The sequence below is a fragment of the Neolamprologus brichardi genome, chromosome 17 (assembly GCF_056152115.1).
Source record: "Neolamprologus brichardi isolate AB-2024 chromosome 17, ASM5615211v1, whole genome shotgun sequence".
NCBI classification, from domain to species: domain Eukaryota; kingdom Metazoa; phylum Chordata; class Actinopteri; order Cichliformes; family Cichlidae; genus Neolamprologus; species Neolamprologus brichardi.
In genome coordinates, this window is record NC_142120.1 from 34,360,442 (window position 1) to 34,382,203 (window position 21,762).

The window sequence follows — 21,762 nt, forward strand, 5'->3', positions numbered from 1 at the left end:
GGGTGAGAAGCAGCCTTACAGATATAAGTCATGTACCAAAAATCAATTCTCCACTGTACTCTGTGTGCACATAATAAAATCGGGTGAAGCTGTTCAACATCAATCATAGTTAATCAAGTGCATACAACAGAAGTACAAACTGCACCTCTAACTTAAAATAAAGCAGGTAATTAACCGATGGCCTGCTGGCGTATGTTGGTAGTTAAGTGTTTTCCAAAGGCTTTGGAAGACACTTTTATTTTTGAGAGATTAGGGTCAGTGTAAGTGTCTCACTCGACACTGCTTGGGTAATGATAAATGTCAAATGTCATTTTGCTTGAAATGTTTTAGCATTTTGAAGTTGGTAACATTAGTCTTTTTTCCCCCAGTGAGAATCTGATGCGTTTTAAAATGTTCCTTTATTTACATCTAAAAGCTTTCTATCTAACATTTGAACGCATTCACAGTCTGATTAACGCATCAGGAGCAACTCACAGCTTAGTATCTTACGCTAGGGTACTTTGGCACGCAGACTGGAGCAATCAGGGATTGAACCACCAACTCTGAGATTAGTAGATGGCCTATCTACCTGAGCTACAGCTATTCTTGAGTGAGTTAGTAGGAATAGTTTTTGCTGTTCTGTTTTAAAGATATATACATTGAGCATCACCAGTAGCAAAGTATATTTTTATATAATAAAAAAGATGATCCTTATTGTGCCCAACCTGTTTGACTTCAGATTAACTCGATGCTGCAAAGCAGAGTGACTGAAATGTTAAACTTGTTGATTGTGTCTCAGGATTATTGCGCTGACCTTTGATCTCTTAGGGACATCCTCTTAGAGAACACGCTTAATTAAATCAGAGCGAGATTTTAATTGAAGAAGTAGAGCTGGGACTTGTCAAGATTTCAGTCCATGGGGTTTTTAGAAACATTTTAAACACTTAAATGTTATGTTAGTATTTCTAGAGGAAGGCATGGGAACATTAATAATCGGAAAAAATAAGCATGTTCCACTCGTCTTCTAAAACATATTTGTGTTGCAGTGGACTCCATGCTAGGATTCATCCGGCATCTTGCCTTAGTTTTAATTAACCAAATGAATAACAGCTCTATACTTGTGCTAAACATGCAAACTGCAAACCATACAGTATTTTTATACATGAAACTATTTTTCTTCCATTTTACACCGATACAGTGACTGTGTATTTGGCAGTAAGTGCTGCCAGAATGCAGCACTATGTAGATAAAAATGTAGCGCCGAAACTGGTGCTCTGCTAATATTTTTGTCCTGTTCTTCCCACGTAGACACTTTGTCAGCAAAGTAATTGCAGCTTCAGTCCATCACCTGTCTGTAACTGAGTATATGCATACACAGTGTATGTAAGTGTATGTTACCTGCATTTTGGCTGCGCTCTCCATCTAATACACCAGCAATGTTTGGTTTTTTTTGGTTTTGTTTTTTAAATTAATTTTTTTTATTGTTTTCAGTGTAAAGGTCAAAAATCCAACAACACTTGTGTGTGTACAACACCTTGCTAGTCTAGACCTGTGTGTTTCAGAAGTAGGCTAAGGTGTATGAAAACCACCTACTCTGTTCCTAGTGCAAAATGAAAGAAATCTTTTTATTTTATTTTATATGTATATTTTACTTGGTCATTGAATCTAGATAAAACCAAATTTATGTTGTTTGGAAACCAAAAGAGAAACATCAAAGTAGAAATATGTGTTGACAATGTATATTTAGAAAGAGTAAATGAAATAAAATTTATTGGGGTGATCATTGACCACAAGCTCTGTTGGAAGCCACATATTACTTATGTTCGGGGGAAACTGGCACGGGGCATTGCCGTCCTGGGGAAAGCAAAGCATATGCTGGATCAGAAAGCACTACACATTTTATATTGTGCTTTACTACTGCCATATATGAGCTACTGTGTAGAGGTCTGGGGAAATACATACAAAAGTAACACACAAACAATAACTGTAATACAGAAAAGGGCCATTAGATTAATAAATAATGTGGGGTACAGGGACCATACAAATGCACTCTTTGTCAAAATGCAAGCTATTAAATTCCAAGATTTGGTGAAGCTTAAAACAGCGCAAATAATGTATAAAGTAAGAAATAAATTGCTTCCAAAAGAAATCTGTAAATTGTTCATAGAAAGAGAAGGTGGGTATAACTTAAGAGGGAAATGGAATTTAAAAATACAAAGTGCTAGAACAACTTTAAGAACGATGTCTATCTCAATTGCAGGAGTTAAATTATGGAACAGTCTAACAGAAGAAATAAAAGACAGTAAAAACATAAAACAGTTTAAAGTAAAATATAAAAACTTGATTTTAAATAAGTATAACAATGAAGAAAACGGGGTTAACCCAGGACGGTAATGTTGCTGGTAGTGGTGTTGTGGTTCTTTTTTTGGTTTTTTTGTTTGTTTGTTTTGTTTTGGTTGTTTGTCTTTCCATAATTTGTGTATCTGCAAATATACACCTTCTGTATTTTTCATATGAAAGAAACTATACTGTGGTGGGGATTGCTAATTTCTTGTTTTTGATTTATGTATGTTTTGTTTTGTTTTGCTTTACTTTTGTTTCATATGTTGTTTGTTTAATTTAAGACTTAAAAAAAAAAAAAAAGTTTTTTGAATGAGAGGTAAAACTTGAGGGGGTAGGGACAAATAAGTAAATACTTCTACCTACTCCTTTTCAAACAAATAATGGAATAATATATGGTAATGATTGTGAAGGCTCATGTTTGAAATGTTTGAAATAAAAATGAACTGAACTGAACTGAACTGAACTTGGTGAATTGCCATGAAAAACACACTGCACATTACGAAATCCAGTATGAATCAGTCTACTGAACAGAATCTGAATCAGTCTAGCGTCATCTGAACCAAAATAACTGTTAAATCCACTCTGTTAATGTTGCAGATGGGCCACACTAATGACTGTTACAGCTTAGCCTCGACTTTAACAGTTATGTTATTGTTAGCCTTAGCAGCTAGCCAAAACCGTCATGATAATAGACCGCTAATGTGGCTAACACTTAACTGCTAATAGTTATATGGGTAGCATGAAAGTGTATGACGGCCAGTTTAATGTTAATGAAAAGTGTTTAATACTTAACTGTTTTCAAAACGGGAGCTTTACTCACCTCTCAAAATTTCTCAGTGTTATTTAGTGTTGTCAGCGTCAGCTACGGTTAATGGGAACTGAGTTGTGTGTGTGTAGGGCTGCTAAATGTCCCGTTTTAGCCGGGACATCCTGTATAATGAGCAAAATTTGTTTGTCTCTTATTCCAACTTAAATGTCCCATATATTGACCATTACTTGAAATGTCACTTTCTGACCAACAGATTTGCACTCTTACAAATATCTGATTTGACCACAATTATATCAGACGAGTGATTGTGTCCTGGACTAAGACATGACTCGTAAAAAGACGGTGCTGTTTGGTCTGCGCAGCATATTAACCTGGGTATTTGAAGCCTGTATTTACAGTATTTTATTTGAATATTTTTTTTCTCTTTTGCTTATTTTTCAAAGGAAATGCCCATAGGATTTCTGTCATCACTTAATTTATCTTTCTTTATTGTTTTAGATGAGGTATTGATTAAACTTAATACTAACATTTTACTAGATTTTTATTGTAAGAAAATGAACATACATATTTTCACTATACACACCTGTCTGTGCATTGTGCTTCTGGCACACCAGACTGTCGCTTACTTGATAGTTAAAAAGGTAGCAACCCTAGTTGTGTGTCAACTGCATTGCATTTAGTTTGAATGCTATGCACCTCCTGCATTTAGTTTATTTATTTTTGATGGCTGGAATGACTTCTTCATGATAGGCAAGGTACACCCTGAACAGGTGTCCAGTCCATCACAGTGCTAACACAGGTGAGTTTTTTGCTAATTGATTTTAACAAAAAAGAAAAAATCTTGCTACCTACAGGTATGACCCGACCACCTAGAGATCTGTAGAAAGTTACTGATGTCATCCTAACACCTACAGTGGGGCAAAAAAGTATTTAGTCAGCCACCGATTGTGCAAGTTCCCCCACTTAAAATGATGACAGAGGTCAGTAATTTGCACCAGAGGTACACTTCAACTGTGAGAGACAGAATGTGAAAAAAAAATCCATGAATTCACATGGTAGGATTTGTAAAGAATTTATTCGTAAATCAGGGTGGAAAATAAGTATTTGGTCAATAACAAAAATACAACTCAATACTTTGTAACATAACCTTTGTTGGCAATAACAGAGGTCAAACGTTTACTATAGGTCTTTACCAGGTTTGCACACACAGTAGCTGGTATTTTGGCCCATTCCTCCATGCAGATCTTCTCAAGAGCAGTGATGTTTTGGGGCTGTCGCCGAGCAACACGGACTTTCAACTCCCGCCACAGATTTTCTATGGGGTTGAGGTCTGGAGACTGGCTAGGCCACTCCAGGACTTTCAAATGCTTCTTACGGAGCCACTCCTTTGTTGCCCGGGCGGTGTGTTTTGGATCATTGTCATGTTGGAAGACCCAGCCTCGTTTCATCTTCAAAGTTCTCACTGATGGAAGGAGGTTTTGGCTCAAAATCTCACGATACTTGGCCCCATTCATTCTGTCCTTAACACGGATCAGTCGTCCTGTCCCCTTGGCAGAAAAACAGCCCCATAGCATGATGTTTCCACCCCCATGCTTCACAGTAGGTATGGTGTTCTTGGGATGCAACTCAGTATTCTTCTTCCTCCAAACACGACGAGTTGAGTTTATACCAAAAAGTTCTACTTTGGTTTCATCTGACCACATGACATTCTCCCAATCCTCTGCTGTATCATCCATGTGCTCTCTGGCAAACTTCAGACGGGCCTGGACATGCACTGGCTTCAGCAGCGGAACACGTCTGGCACTGCGGGATTTGATTCCCTGCCGTTGTAGTGTGTTACTGATGGTGACCTTTGTTACTTTGGTCCCAGCTCTCTGCAGGTCATTCACCAGGTCCCCCCGTGTGGTTCTGGGATCTTTGCTCACCGTTCTCATGATCATTTTGACCCCACGGGATGAGATCTTGCGTGGAGCCCCAGATCGAGGGAGATTATCAGTGGTCTTGTATGTCTTCCATTTTCTGATGATTGCTCCCACAGTTGATTTTTTCACACCAAGCTGCTTGCCTATTGTAGATTCACTCTTCCCAGTCTGGTGCAGGTCTACAATTCTTTTCCTGGTGTCCTTCGAAAGCTCTTTGGTCTTGGCCATGGCGGAGTTTGGAGTCTGACTGGTTGAGGCTGTGGACAGGTGTCTTTTATACAGATGATGAGGTCAAAAAGGTGCCATTCATACAGGTAACGAGTGGGGGACAGAAAAGCTTCTTACAGAAGACGTTACAGGTCTGTGAGAGCCAGGGATTTTCCTTGTTTGAGGTGACCAAATACTTATTTTCCACCCTGATTTACGAATAAATTCTTTACAAATCCTACCATGTGAATTCATGGATTTTTTTTTCACATTCTGTCTCTCACAGTTGAAGTGTACCTCTGGTGCAAATTACTGACCTCTGTCATCATTTTAAGTGGGGGAACTTGCACAATCGGTGGCTGACTAAATACTTTTTTGCCCCACTGTAGCTATAGATGCTGTAAAAGATTGGAAAATAAAAGTGCCTCAAACCTGCATCTATCTTAAGGCCACCACATAGCGATAGCTGTGGTTGTAAACGGACTTCTGGTCCTATAGAAATCTGACTTGACCTCTGTAAACACTTTCTTTATCTTCTGTTGGCTGCTCCCTGTAGGGGTTACCACAGCAGATCATGTGCCCACGTCTCACCCTCTACTATCCTCCTCTGTCACACCAACCCTCTGCATGTCCTGCTTCATGACATCAATTAACCTCCTCTGAAGTCTTACTCTTTACCTCCTCTCTGGCAGCTCCATATTCAACATCCTTTGTTCAGTGTATCCACAATATCCCTTCTCTACACCTGTCCAACATCTCAGCTTTGCCTCTCTAACATTTTCTCTCAACCTGAGCACTCCCTTTGAAGTACTCATTCTATCTTGTCCATACTGTCACTCCTGATGAAAATGTTAACATCTTTAACTCTGCCACCTCCAGCATTGCCTCCAAATTCCAATCTTGGAATTTCGCCTATGCCCATGTTTCCCATGGTTCAGTTTGTTGTATTTTCTTCATTTATCTCACTCAACCAGTCCCCCCTCATCTCTCTTGATTTCTCTCCACTTCCTGCTATACTTTTCTTCCCAGCCATCCCATCACCCACCTGATCACCCTCTCATAACCCACCACCCTCCTACCCAAAGACGCCCCCGGCTGCGGCCTAGTTACGCCCCCAACAGAGATAAAGAGCTAATTGGAAATCGCTCTACTAATTAACCTTCTCCAGGCTAAAAGGTATTTATATCATCTGCTTTTTGATGGAGCGATAGCAATGGGAAGAGAGGTTGAGGAGGAGGAAGAGGGAGGAAAGGATTGAGAGAAAGATGATAAATGTTGATTAAGCAGGTGAAAGAGAATACTGGTGAGAGGGGCTACAAAAAATTTCAAAGGAGCAAGTCGAGAGGCATTGCTTATTTCTCCGTTTTGTGGCAGATGGTCAGTCCATTGTAAGGTTGCAAAATTTTCAGCCATCAGTTTGCTGCTTGACAAACACAGAAAAACCAGGTCAGTGTGGAGTGAAACCTGCTGGATTGTTTTGTCCTAAATTGACTGAAGTGTCTGCGTCTTTGATGATGGCAGATGGGGAAAGGGGTGAGGGTAAACCCTTGGGGGTGCAGAGGGACCTCGGGGGAAATGTAGTCTCTGGATACGTGTAGTCTAATTTTGTAAAAAACTTTATCGAACAATAACACAGGCAGTAGAGTTCAACGGTTCTATCAATGGTACTTATGACAAGGATTACAGTTGATTACGCCAGAAGTGTTTACATTTTTTTACTTTTAGTACTATGAATATTGTCATGAATCTAAATTTTGATTTAGACAAGAAAAGAAAACTTTCCTGAAATGATTAGATGAATTGTGGGAGTATCAAAGGAAAAGGAACTGAAATATAAATCAAGAAATGCCCACAAATATAGGCCAGGCACTGCAGATTGTATAACATGTGTCTCTTAGGATATTCACCTAATGCTCAGGGGTTTCTTGAAACTCTGTGAGGTCTATAGTATTTTCAGTGTTGCACAAATGTGGACTGCACACATGCAGAGTATCTGATTAAAGAAAGGAGACAAAAAAAATCTCCTCTCCAAAAAAAGTACGATATGACTTTGTGATTTTGTTTTTGAGGAAAAGGATCTAATATCTGCTAGAAGGAAAAACTGTGTCTGGTGTCAAATAATTTTAGTTGACCATGAGACCATGTTTCACTGGTGTGATAACACAGTTGTCCTGCAGTGGAGTAGCTCCCTTTATCTGAACATAAAACTTCTCATTAAAACAAAAACTTCTATTTTGGTCTCATTCATCCCAATAACAGTCATTGTTTAAGCAGCCATCTGGCTCATCCATGTGATCTTTCACAAACTGCAGATGGGCAGCAATGTCCTTTTCCTTCTTTGTTTTAATCCTGTCATGCACACCACGCATTCAGTGATCTCCTGGTGATGGACTCATAAACCTAAAACAGTAGACCAGTTGTAGTTGCAGGCTTTTGCTTGATTAGACGTTGCTCTGGACTTTAACACCTCTTACTCGTGGAATGATCTTTGTTGATCAACCACCCGTGAGGAGAGTGGTAGTGGTCTTCGATTTCCTTAATTTTTTACATTATCTGCCTGTTTGGGGTGAATTATGTAACCCTTTTATAGTCTGATAAGCATAAACAACCTCTCAAGTCCTCAGAAATGTAAGCTTTTTGCCATGACACATAAACATACTGTGATGTGACAGATCAGTGTGTAACAGGACAGCAACAAGGTGAAAGCACTTCAATTTCCCATTCAACTCAGTCTCCTCGTACTTTAGTGAGATAATTTACTCACTAATTAATTTACTTTTAGTTTCTTTTGGTCATCTGTAAATGGTAAAAGTACATTTTGTTTGTGTGTGCGCGCGCATATGGATTATTTATAACAAATACATCTTATTAAAGCGAGGTGAATCTCAGGTGCCTTCGCATTCAGCTGTATGCGATGTGTGGGACTAAAGTCTGTGTGGATGTGACAGAGGGAGAGAGATGATAATGAAATAAGAGCAGTAAGAGTGACAGTGAGGCAGTCAATCAGTCAGTGAAACAGTGTCTAGCGGGCAGCACAAGCTACAGTAATATATGTGAGGAGGGGAGGGTGGTGAGGGGGAGTGAAAGATCTCAGGAGAGTAGGAGTCGAGAGGAGAAAGGGAATAGTTTCAGGTTTCTGTCATTTGCCATACCACCTTTCTCTTTTCACTTCCCCCCTCTTGCAGAACCTAATGGGGGGGTCTAAGGAGGGTAAGGTTACCTGGCTGTCATCCCCCACTGGCTCCGCTTTCATTTCATTTACACTCTCACTCACACTAAAAACCAGGTCCATCAGGCCTGCTGGAAACAATTTTTTGAATTTATTTTTGGAACAAATTTCTTGGAAATGTGTTGCTTCACTTATACTTTCTATTTATATTCAGCCACAGGAATCCAGAAGAAGTTTTGTCATTGCGCTCGTATTCAGAAATTCAATCATGTATCTCTCGGTGCTATTTGAAGCAACCAATTATCAAATTTTGCTAATGCATATTAATATTAATATACTAATTACCGTGTGGGCACTGGAACATGATTCATTAGCAGCTAGATGAGTCAGAATTTCATCTTACACACAATTAATATGTTACATTTGAAGTTGGAGGTAAAAACATAAAAAACAAACCTCCAATGTGTTAGGAACATTCTGCACCAAACGGCTCCAGGCTTTGCTGTAGGAGCACAGGACACATCTATCTTTAATAGATGTCAGAGGAATGCTGCTGGCTAAACAGGCTAGCCAAAGCTTTTCTGTAGGTCAGAATGATGGCAAGGATTGGTTGCACCTGGCTTGGATTTCAAAGAAAACTCCGTGTTGAATGCAAAATGTTGAGTTGGCCCTTGCAGATGTCAACTGTAAGGCCTCGAGGGAAAAAGCACTGAGAAGCGAAAATATCAAGTGAGGAGCAGAATGTATTTAGGTCTCTCCTGCTAAAACAAAGTCTGCTGTATTGGATTGCAAAGCAGTATTGGCAGATGGTCTGGTAAGCATTTTTAAACAGCAGGTACTGTCAGCCAAGCAGTCTGCTGATACATTTCCCCGAGCATAAAAAGTTGAGGGCAATAAAGCATTATTGGTAGAAAACAAGCTCAGTCATGGTAAGTACTTGTAAACAGTGAATCATTGCTAATCAAAACTGTGTTTGCATCTGATTAGCATGTTTAATTTCCCAAACTGCTTACATAAACACAACTGATTTTTTTTGTTTTTTCAGTTAAAGAGCCATGGCCCCAGCTTTACCAGAGTCCACGCACCATGGCCAGTATTATGTCGAGAGGCCGAGTTTCTCAAGATTAGAGTCCCCACCAAGACGGTAAGATCAGAGTACCTCACTGCAGCAGTTTCTTGTTGGGTTAGCAAACAGCTGAAGTTGATATTGTGTCTTTGTAGTTATTTTAAGTATAATGGCTATTGCAATAAACTTAAGGGTTGTAACATTTTAAGAAATAAGTCTAAGACTTTGGTATGCCAGTTTTTTTTTTAAATTCAGTGAAAAGTACAGAGACGGTCATACCCATAATTATATTTACATGTGGGGTTATTACTGCAGTACCACTCAGTGTTAGGTCTTTAATTCTCAGACAGTGTTAAGTTCTTTGGATGTGTGTATCTAACAGGTAGTAACATGGTTAACTCTGTATGTTTTGGTTACCCCAGAGTTATGAAATCAAAGAGGAAACTGGTTTCGGCTCCAGTATGAGCACAGTGTGGAGAACGCTGACCAAGCCTTTCCAGCCGAAAGTACCACATCAAGATCATGGACGCACCAAATTTCTTTCACACTGCTTCTCCAGGGACAAGCTACACTTGTGAGATAAATATGAACACAGATTTATTTTCTATAGAGCCTTATTTTATGGTTTCAGTATAAGTAATGATAAGAAAAACAACTGTCTGGTGCCAGGGCTGGTCCTTAGTTGGATCTGACTATGGATGCTATAGTCACAACCTTCTATTAACCTAAACAACAAATGATGTCAAATCATTTATTGTGGAAAAAAAAGTCACTACACTTGTTTTGTTTTTTTAAACCACAAAATTGTAACGCACAGCCACCTGTTTGGTGTTGTTGCAGGTGTATTTTGTGCTTGAAGTTGAAAAGACTATGTTTTGCAAAAACCTTAGCAGCCCTGCCATAGTGTACCATAGTGTTCATTGGTTGTGTTTCCTTCAGGTACAACATCACATCTAAAGACACTTTCTTTGACAATTCTACAAGGGGCAGAATAGTAAGTCTCTATGTTTACATCACTACCTCTTGTATCATATTTTTTCAAGATTAGTCAATTTTTCCAGTCTAACAAGCTGAATTGTTCCACAGGTTTATGAGATCCTGAGACGGACGGTGTGTGCACGAACCTGTCAAACCATAGGTGAGGGTACAAAGCATTTAATTAGAAGTTTGCTGTGCCTCTGCTTTATCAGTGTTTAAATGTGTATTCCAATAGACTCCAATAGCAGATCTCAAGTGGTTTGCTGAAGGCATCAGTGTCTAATAGAAGTCACGAAGTTATTCACTCATTTTTTTTAATTGTCATGTTGCTAGTCTAAAATAGTTTGCAGTATAATTGATCTCATTCACCTGTGCTGGAAAGCAGCAACACTCCTCCAAGCATATCCTTCCCAGCCTCCTGAAATTTGGTCAGCCATTGGTTACTCCCAGAACGAACTCATTTTAGATTATTTCTACACCAGTGCTTCTTACCAGATGGTGTGGAGAGACACACTGGTATGTCTTGAGGAAGGTTTATGTGAATTTATCATTTGCTAGCATAGTGTCAAGCTTTTTTTTTTTTTAATGCAAAAGGATCTGGTGTTCCAGATGACATAAACACTCTCTTCTGCAGATATAAAAACAGGTGTTGCTGGAAATTTTGCTTTGCTCTTTGGTGTGCCATAAAAACCTCTAAACCACTGGTCTACACCAGAGCCTATGAAAATAAAACCCTGCTTCAAAATATGTTTGCATTCAATATGGATGTGTAGGTTCTCAGTCATCCAGATCATGGTAATCTAAGGCACTCGGAAGAAACGTGACTGGACTTTCTGTAAGCTTCTACTGCTGCAGATATGTGGATGACACCTGGGTCAAAATCAAAACCCAAGAAGTAGAAGCCTACACTGTTCACCTCAATTCAGTGGATAGAAACATGAAGCTCACCAGGGAAGACAAGAAGGATAATAGTTTGCCATTTCTGGACTGTGCTGTGCACATTGAGGAGAATGGAAACCTCAACATTGGAAGTTTACCAGAAGCCCACACACATATCAGTACCCACTCTTTGACTCCACCCTCTGGAACACAACATTGGAGTAATCAGAACCCAAGAACACCGGGCTGAAAACATTCCCTGTAAGCCAGAATGGAAAGAAAAGGAACACACACATGTAAAGAAAGCTCTTTACAGATTTGATGAATTGGGATAACCACCTGTTTAAAGATGCACAGGATAAAGGTCAGACACCAACTAGGAAGAAGCAGAATGACAAATGAAACAACATTGCCTTGTCATTGTCCACTTTGGGGTGGCTTACAACACCAACTGTCTGCCAACTTACAAGCCAGTTTTGAGATCCCTCCCCAGACACCTCAACGCCCACTCACATCTTCTGTGACTTAATCTCAATAGGTCACATGATTGGGTGAGCCAAGGTCTCACAATAGTTTCACCTGAAAACTCTGCTGATAATGACCTACACCCTTTTTCACACCTTGGCTCATGTGATGAGGCACATAATGGGGCGACCGTGGCTCAGGGGGTTGGGAAAACCGCCGGTTCGATCCCCGGGCTCTCTGTCCTGGTCGTTGGTCGTTGTGTCCTTGGGCAAGACACTTTACCCAGAGAGGCATTCATGGCGCGATATGGCAGCCTTGCTTCTGTCAGTCTGCCCCAGGGCAGCTGTGGCCTCCACCAGTGTGTGAATGCGAGAGTGAATGAATAGTGGCATTGTAAAGCACTTTGGGTGCCTTGAAAAGCGCTATATAAATCCAATCCATTATAATCAATAGCGGGTCAACCGCCCTCTTAAGGGACACTCCCACTAGGGATTAAATACTCCACCATTTGGTCTTAGAAATGAAGAAGCTTCTCTGATGAAGGTGAAACATCTTCAAGAAACCTAAAGAAATCCACTGGCTTTTCTTTCCAAGCTACTTAGATCTGTCTACAATACGTATACAATACTGCTGTTACCTCACTGACTACACCCGTTTTATAGCACCCTTCAAACAGGGTGTAGCAATCAGGCAACATTTATTTGAGTCAATGATGATAAACTAAATAACACCGAGCATCTCATTGTCTTGTTCTCTGTTGTGAAGCATTAAAGGTAAAACTATAGAATTGTAGTTAAATGTTATACAGCAATAATTCTTAGTTTAGGAAGAAGAAGGTACTAGAAGGACGCAGAGCCATGCAAGCTGTTTGTGCACTAGAGAGATAAAGTGACGTTCAAGTGGTTGTCTAAACAATGAGTGCTGTGCTGCATAGTTGGATGACACAGAGATCATTTTCCCAACAACCTATTCCCACCAGGCCGTTCCTAGAAAGGCTGCTCAATAACATTTCCTTTAACCATAGACACCCATAGGGACATTCAGCAGCTAAGTCAATATGTTCAGCCGCACTCTTTGTTTGTGCAATTGTGCGTGACCCATAATTTGTTGAGGTAATCTAGAAAATAAACATGCAAGGCACGCAGATGACGGCTGTCTTAAAGGCTTTATTGTACTTTCATTGGAATTTCCATTAAAATATATCCACCACTGTTTGTCTGCATGAGACATGAAAGAACTGCATGGTATCAGGTATCCCCTGATTCCTTGTTAGTGCAGCTCTTTCCTGTTTATATAACTATAGCATTTAATTAGACGCAGATTATGGTTGCATCTGCCCGTCGCACTAATGCCCATCAGACCCATATAGATATGCTGATCCCAGTTTCATTTCTAATGTCCACCATATGTCTGGTTGGCTTGCCTATCACAGCAGAAGGTCTCAGCCAGCGGGCACTAATGAAGCTGTAGGGCAAAAAGGGACGAGAAAAATAGAGTTGCATCTTTTTAACCTCTATTCTCCCCCCCCCCCCCCCCCCCCCCCCCAGGCTCACACAATCCCCACACACACACTCTCCCTCTCTGTGTCTCTGTTGCTTTACTCCATCTCTTCTACAAGTGGGTCATACTTCCCAGGTCAGGCTGAGATTGAAGCAGGGGCCACTGGGAGTTGTGGTTGTTTCTGGCTGGTTGAGTGAGCATTCATGCGTAGGTGTATGTGTGTTGGTCGTGATGTTCATTAATAGCACAGCTAATCGCTGCATAGGTCCGTGTCCCCTTTGAGGCACTGATAATTGATTAGTTAGTTTGATGGCAGAGGTGGTTGTGTATGCCGCGTCATGTCATGCATCAGCGTCCACCCCTGACATTGACAGGTAACGGGCAAGCCGCGATTTAACGTGTGAAAACTTTCAAGGGCAAAAGACAGAACCAGTCTGTCTGACACTGAAAACCAGACTTTTTAAAATGGTACAGGCTATACAATACGTGTAGGGAAAGAACCATTTTTCTTTTATCCTTTATCCTTTTGGGATTGATTCAACAAATCCTTAAAAAAATCGAATCACAAGTATGGATTGCTGGATATTGGATAAATAAAAGGAGGTGCTTTTTTACATTGTCTAAAAATTAATTTCCCCTTAGCCTGGAACAGTTATTTTAACCTCAATCCTTAATTCTTTTTCAATAAAAAATGCCTCAAACACTTCTTTTTTTAAAAGCCCTGCCAGCTGTTTGAGTTTCTGGTTGAAACCTCACTTGGTCTTTCAATGCAAGTAAAAACTGTCGTCTTTTCAGAGGATGCAATTCACGATGCTTAGCAGGAAAAGGAAACCCCTCATAAATGACACTCAAACTCTCTTGGGGTTGTCTCACGTCTCTGCTCTCTCTCTTTCAGGCATCAGCACATTGATAGCTAAAGGCGTGTATGACGCTGCCTTCCCTCTTCACGATGTAAGTGCAAAGTCCCCTGAGACGCTGATGGTTTTAATGTGTTTTACTAGATTTCAATTTTCAGTGAGTGGAAACATTCTTGGAGTAGAAATCTTACACTCTGACAAATGACTTAGCAAAATACTGACTAGTATTTTGAAATTAACGGGTACATATAAGGAAGAATTACCTGTTCTGTGTTAATTTTTGATTATCTAATTATATTTTGTGTGTGATAATTCAATTCAGTTTTATTTAAACAGCACCAAATGACAACAACAGTCGCTTCAAGGCACTTTGTATTGTAAAGACCCTACAATGACAGAGAGAAAAGCCCAATAAACATATGACCCCCTTTAAGCTAGCACTTTGCGACGGTGGGAAGGAAGTCTCCAAAAGTTGATTCTGTTCATCTGGACGTAGCGTTTTGTGGAAGAAACGTTTCGTCACTCATCCAAGTGACTTCTTTAGACTCAGCTGACTGCAGACTGAAGAAGTCACTTGGATGAGTGACGAAACGTTTCTTCCACAAAACACTACGTCCAGATGAACAGAATCAACTTTTGGAGATTTACTTACCTGGATGATTGAACATGTATCAAGAAGGGAAGGAAGAACTCTTCAGCAGAACCAGGCTATGGGAGGGGCAGCTATCTGCTGTGACAGGTTGAGGGTGAGTGGAAGGAAATTGGACAAAACATGTACTGAGGAAGAGAGCCAGAATTGAATATCTGATAATTAAATGCTGAGGCAAAAACAAGTGAGTGAGAAAGAATTGCTAAGTGAATCATGGAAAGCCCCAGCAAGCCGTGTCTATTGTAGTGTTTAGTTACACTAAATACAGGATCACCTGATCCAGCCCCAGCTAAGCTTTAACAAGAGGGAAAGTTTTAAGCCTGAACGTAGAAGACACTCTCTCTGCTTTTAAGTTCAAGCTGGCAGCTGGTTCCACAGAAGAGGGGCCTGAAGACTCTGCCTGTCATTCCACTTTTAAATATCCTAGGAACCAGAAGGAAATCTGAGAGCAAAGTGCTCTACTGGGGCCTGATTATTTAAGTCCTTGTTTGTGAGGACAAGGATTTTAAATATAATCCCAGCTTTAACAGTGATTGAAGAGGAACCAGTATGGTGAAAAAGCTGTTTGTAGTCCCTGTCAGTACTCTGGCTGCAGCACGTTGGATCATTTTTCCTAGAACAAATAAATGCATGGAATAGTTTTTCAGCATCACTCTTAGACAGGATATTTCTATTTTTTAAGCGATTGCACAAATGGAGGAAAGAAGTCCTAAATATTTGTTTAATATAATAGATTCCTTACGGTGATACTTGAACCCAAGGTAATGAGGCTAAGCGGCCACCAGATTTCTAAGATCCTTAGGAGTGAGTCGAATAACCCCAGTTTGATCTGATTTTGGAAGCAGTAAATTAGAGGTTATCCAGTCTTTTTCTTTAAGACAGCTCAGGGGATCTATGAAAGTAAATGATACACACCAATTAGCTGAGTTTCATCTGCATAGAAATGAAAATGTATGTCGAATTATGCTGCCTAAGGGAAGCATGTGTAATAGAATTGGTCCAGCATAGAACCCTGTGGATCTACATATTTAACCTTAGTGTGTAGAAAAATCCATTTAAATGAACAAATTGGAGTCTATCATATGCCTTCTCTGACCTAAAATGATAATTTCAGTTTCTGAACAGTCTTTGGCTCTAAATTAAAGATACACTGGCATGGCCCCGTGGTTTAACCAGCTATAAAACTGACAACAACTCTGACATCTAACTTGATTGATATTAACACTTCAGACAACCTCCTCTTACCACATTATCTGCTCTTAACAACTTCAAATACTGTATTTCGAGTGTTTTTAATTTCTGTATTTCTACATGTTTTCCACAAGTGCACTGTGCTGCCTGTTGTGCTGCCTGTGTGCACTCATGCTTTTCATCCTCTCTTCTCACTGCTCAGGGTGACTACAAGGTCATCGGACACCTGGAGGAGAGGAACGACAGACAGGTGCGTTGACTCAGCCTTTCATTCCTGTCACCCCCTTTGTTCCTTTAAGTGATGTGGTACAGCTATGAAAACTGAATTGTCTCGATCAAGTCAGCTGTCCAAAACATGTTAACTCCCAGCAACTCAAAAAGGGACCTCCACTTTTCTGAACAACTGAGCTTTAGTTTGCCATCCTCATCTCATATTTAATTTGATTTTTTTCCAACATCTAACATGTTTACAAAACTCCTCTCAAAGTGCAAAAAAACCAGGATCCGACTCAAATTTCAAAGCAAAATATTAATAGAAAATTGAAATGTGAAAATTGAGAGGATTAGTCTTTATCCTTGTGTTTACTCCAGTTTTTGTAACATGTTCTAGTTCAACCACATACCTTGTTAGATTTTTATCTTTTAAGCACGAGGAGCACCAGGCTTCATAATGCGGTTTTCCTCCTCTCTTACTGCATTTCACTTGGCTGCAGGATAATGTTACTTATACTGCAGCTTGTTGGCTTCATCCACTGAGGTTTAATTCGGCCAATCAGAATGTTACTGCCTACAGATGAGCTCTACCTCTGAGAATCATTTTCAACTTACAACATGACAAAATACGCCCACACTGACTCTCTCTCTCTCTCTCCCTCTCTCTCTCTCTCTCTCTCTCTCTCTCTCTCTTTCTCTCTCTCTCTCCCTCTCCCTTTCTCTCTATTGCTTTGTCTTGTCTGTCAGGTTCTGCATGAAGAGTGGGCTAGATACTCAGCCTTTTACAAGTACCAACCCATTGATCTAGTCAGGTAAAGTAACCACAGCATCAACACAAAGACCTCAGTTTTTCTTTTAATTTAATATGACTCTGCCATACATGATTAGTGAAAGATGTACATGGGGACCTGCCAGGCACGGGAGCCGCCGCCAGTCCCCTCAGAGCCCTTCCCCAAACAGCAGCTCAGTTCATGTTTATGCCATTCACCTTTATCTACTAAAAAATGCTGTCAAACCTAAAATAAGAATGTCGGCCAGCTAGTGAAATGGTTCTTAAGATATTCACATGCCCATTTGTTCTTTGGCGTTACTAGTCACCATGTGTATACTGGTCATGAATGATTCCTTACTAACCAAACCACCTTGTAAGACTGACAAATCAAGAATTTATATTTGTTACTACTCCAAATTTTATATCTCAGCCTGACCCAATATTGACAGACTCAAGAACATAGAGGAGATTCTAGGAGCACAGAAGTTGCTCTAGGAGAGCTGGACAGGGCTGTACCCATTAGCAGGACTGGTATGTGCTCAAGGAGGAACAGGATAAGAACTACCAGAGCTACAAAATGACCTCCAGCAGACTTCATACAGGTGGCCTGAAGGCCCGATGTCCCTTGTGCTCACTACCTGGCACTGTGGAGCCCATTTGACATTTACCATAGAACACCAGTCATAGCAGGTCCACTACTTGCACCCTGTGCTTTTCATAGATGAGAGCAGGTTCACCCCAAGCACCTGTGACAGTCGTGGGTTTGTAGAAGCTGTGGAGAATGTAATGCTGCATGCAAGCTCATTTAGTATGCCCTGTTTGGTGGTGGTTGGTGATGGTCTGGGGAGGCATATATCCATGGAGGGATATCCACAGACCTCGGCATGCTGGGTGTTGGCACCCTGACTGCCAGTAGATATGGGGATGAAATCCTTCGGCCTGCCGTCAGACCCTACTCTGACGGGTTTCACCTAGTGCTCGGCTTCATATGGTGAGAGAATGCAGGCAGTTGCTTGAATATGAAGAAACTGATACCATTCAATGACCCCCGTGCTCGCCTGACCTAAATCCAATAGAACACCCAATAGAGTAGGCTGAGGGCTAAAATACTATGTACTGACACAATTATTGACTCAGCAAAATTACACAGAATGAAGAATGTTGCTTATCTCATTACATGTGGACACATTTGCTTTGTGGTAATACACCTCTAACAATCATAAAAACTTGATGCTGCTATTTACTATATATTCTGTTGATTTGTACTTCTAAATAGTATAACTAAATAGTGTAACTAATTATACTATTTTGATTACTCTCTGCAGTAAGTAGCACAGATTTATCCATTGTTAAGGTTAATTAAGTCCATGTTGGAGTCTTTAGATCTTGCTCAGGCAGAATTTGTACACCAGTCTTTAAGAAGCAACTATTAAAGGCTTTGCAGAGGTAGGAAGCACCCTAAATAATAAGAGCATTAGCCCTCTTAATCTATTTTGGGGTCAAACACAGCATCAGGATCCTTACACCTGTTTTACATACTAATTGCGTCTGCTGTGCCCTAACCATGAACTGCTTTATTCCTTACCCACAGGAAGTACTTTGGTGAGAAGATCGGCCTTTACTTTGCATGGCTCGGCGTGTACACCCAGCTGCTTGTACCAGCTTCCATAGTGGGTATCATTGTGTTTGGCTATGGAGTGGCGACAATGGACACTAATATACCAAGGTACATTAGAAATCCACTGCAAAAATCTCTAGTTTTACTGTTGCAGTTTCATTTGAGAGAGAAAATCATTGTACAATCCCACACTGTAAAAAGTGGTTATGGAATGAGATGTTCCCTAAAATACTGATTCTAGCATAATGCAGAAAATAAGGATTTGTTCCTGCCATTGCATGCACATATGCCCATACACACATTTACTAGACAGGGATTGCCCAGATACCTGCTGTATCTGGCTTTAGTCAGGGTTGTGTGGGTGGCGCACAAAAGGCTCAGCTGGCTCTGTGTGTGTGTGATGAAGTGGAAGGCTGATAATTCAGCCTACACCAAGTATGAATAGGGTCAAAGTAGAAAAGCTTGTGTTGTGGTTATGTGTTAAAAGTTCCATTCATTTATTGTGGTTAAATGTAACAGACCCAAAGATCCATGCGCCTTTTTAGGTGAGAGTGAATCCACAGACAGAAATATGGAGCCTCGGTTAATCTTATAGTCATAAACATTAACACTACACCACGTGTTATATAATGGTGGGCACTCTAGACTTCATATTTTTTCCCCCCTCTTCTTCAGTCTGGAGATGTGTGACCAGCGTCTCAATTTCACCATGTGTCCTCTGTGTGACCGAGCATGTGACTTCTGGCATCTCAGCACTGCCTGTGGAACCGCCAAAGCTTCACACCTCTTCGATAACCCTGCCACTGTCTTCTTTGCCATCTTCATGTCTCTATGGGGTAAGGTTATGTGTTTGTGCATATGCATACCGAGATGACAGGTGGGCTGGTTATGAAAATGCTCAGAGATACAGTCCCGATCAAAAGTTTAAGACCACTTGAAAAATGGCCAAAAACCATATTTGGCATGGTTGGATCTTAACAAGGTTCCAAGTAGAGTTTCAACATGCAACAAGAAGAAATGGGAGTGAGACAAAACATTTTTTTGAGCATGCAATTTACTGAAAACAATGCTTAAACTGAAACAGACTGTTTTACAGCTGATCAAAAGTTTAGGACACCATGCCTTTAAAAGGCCAAATCTGTGCAAAAATGTGGATTCATTGTCATTTTCTGTCCGGTAGTCACACTGTCATGTTCTGATGGCAAAGGCAAAATGTTCCCTTTTTGAACGGGGTCGGGTTGCTGAACTGCATAAGCAGGGTCTCTAGCAGCGCACAATCCACATTTTTGCACAGATTTGGCCTTTTAAAGGCATGTGGTCCTAAACTTTTGATTGGGACTGTATCTTATGACCTGAATTTTATGTCCTGAGAGAATCTGTATAAATTTACATGAGGCTGAACACTAAGGAAGGAGCAGCAGGTTAGAGTGGTTAAGGATAGAGATGGAATTCTACTAATGACTGAATAGAGTATGCTGAGAAGATGGACGGAGCTCATGAATGTAAAGAACATGACAGAGGAGGATAAATGGTGTATTAAGAAGTGCAGAAGATTAGTAAGGAGGAAGTGAGGACAGCTATGAAGAGGATGAAGATTAGGAAGGTGGATGGTTCAGGTGGCAGACCTGTGGTGGTATAAAGATGTGTAGGAGAGAGGGCAGTGGGCTTTGTAACCAGACACAATCTTGGAGAGTGAGAGCATGACTGAGGAATGGAGAAGAAATGGCTGATGTGCAGAGCTATAGTACAGCGATCCCCAACGTTTCTTGCGCCATGCACTGGTTTAATGCCCAACAATATTTTCACAGACTGGCCTCTAAGGTGTTGCGGATAAATACAACAAAATAAAACCAGTAACGGTACCAAAAAGAAGATTTATGCATAACACATGGGAAAAGACCCAGGGAAACGGAGTTAACGATAAAAACAATAAAAAAAATAATGATAAAAAAAACTATAAAAACCCTGAGAACCATAAATTTCACACCCGAGCCTCAACTCTCGCAGCTCGATACCAAACGACTCACGGACCGGTACTGGTCCGTGGCCCGGGGGTCGGGGACCGCTGCCATAGTAGATACAGAGGGATAAAGTTAACGAGCCACACCATGAAGCTGTGGGAAAGAGTTGCTGAAGCTGGGTTAAGAAGAGAGGTGACAATCAATGAGCAGCAGTGTGGCTTCGTGCTGAGAAAGAGAACTACAGATGTGATGTTTGGGTGTTGATGGAAAAGTATAGAGACTGTCAGAAGGAGCTGCACTGTGTCTTTGATGGTCTAGATAAAGCATATGAGAGGGTGCCCAGTGCTGAACTGTTGTACTGTATGAGGAAGGAGTGACAGGGTGAGAGTGCTGGTAGATGACATGTATGAAGATGGTAAGACAGCTGTGAGGTATGTGGTAGGATTGACATATGTTTGAGCTTTGAGTGGGATTAATCAGGGATCGGCTTCTTGTTTGCACTAGTAATGGACAGGCTGATTAATGAGGTCAGGCAGGAGTCTCTGTGGGGTGTCATTTTCACAGATGACATTACGATCTGTAGTGAGAGTAGGAAGCAGGTGGAAGAGAGCCAGGAGAGGTGGAGGTATACAGTGGAGAGAAAAGGACAAGTCCCTGGAAACAAGACAGAATAAGTTTGTGTGAAAGAGAGGGTGACGGGTGTAAGAGTGAAGCTGCACTCGGCAGATGTTTTGAAGATAGATGAGTTAAACATCTGTTGGCAGCTATCCAAAGCAACATACAGCACATGAGAGGTGAATAGGTGATTTTGTTGATAGCAGGATTAGCAGCAAGTGTGAAAGCAAAGGTTTGCAGGACAGTAGTGAGAGTTACTATGTCTGGTTTGGAGACTGGTACAAAGGCAAGATGGGAGGTGGAAGATGTTAAATCCTTCATTGGCAATGACCAGAATTGACACGATTAGAAATGAGTATATATGTTACAAATAAGTCATAGGAACAGCTCAGGTTGGGCAGCTGTAAATTAAAATTACACCAAGTCACCTACAAAGAGCAATTAGGGGACAAATGCATTATTTCTCTCTTGCTTTCTTGCTTGCCCTCTATGTCGTTGAAGCAATTGAAAAAGAAGTAGTTTAGTCAACTCTACAATAAAAACTTAGGGTCAACTTTTAAGTCATATGATGCAGTTGGAAACTTGCAATTGGAGATTTACGATACTGTA

The 21,762-nt window shown here is 40.7% G+C and overlaps 1 protein-coding gene across 4 annotated transcripts in view; it reads left to right on the top strand.

Moving 5' to 3' along the window:
* Positions 1 to 21,762, top strand: part of ano2b (anoctamin 2b) — a 74,049-nt gene that overhangs the window by 16,214 nt on the left and 36,073 nt on the right. For all 4 annotated transcript variants that reach the window (XM_087830439.1, XM_087830440.1, XM_087830437.1 and 1 more), the window contains 9 exons: positions 9,435 to 9,533; positions 9,878 to 10,029; positions 10,395 to 10,449; positions 10,542 to 10,593; positions 14,173 to 14,228; positions 16,177 to 16,224; positions 16,935 to 16,999; positions 18,551 to 18,685; positions 19,253 to 19,413. In XM_087830439.1, coding sequence (XP_087686565.1) covers positions 9,435 to 9,533; positions 9,878 to 10,029; positions 10,395 to 10,449; positions 10,542 to 10,593; positions 14,173 to 14,228; positions 16,177 to 16,224; positions 16,935 to 16,999; positions 18,551 to 18,685; positions 19,253 to 19,413 — 823 coding nt within the window. The remainder of the gene's footprint in view (positions 1 to 9,434; positions 9,534 to 9,877; positions 10,030 to 10,394; positions 10,450 to 10,541; positions 10,594 to 14,172; positions 14,229 to 16,176; positions 16,225 to 16,934; positions 17,000 to 18,550; positions 18,686 to 19,252; positions 19,414 to 21,762) is intronic.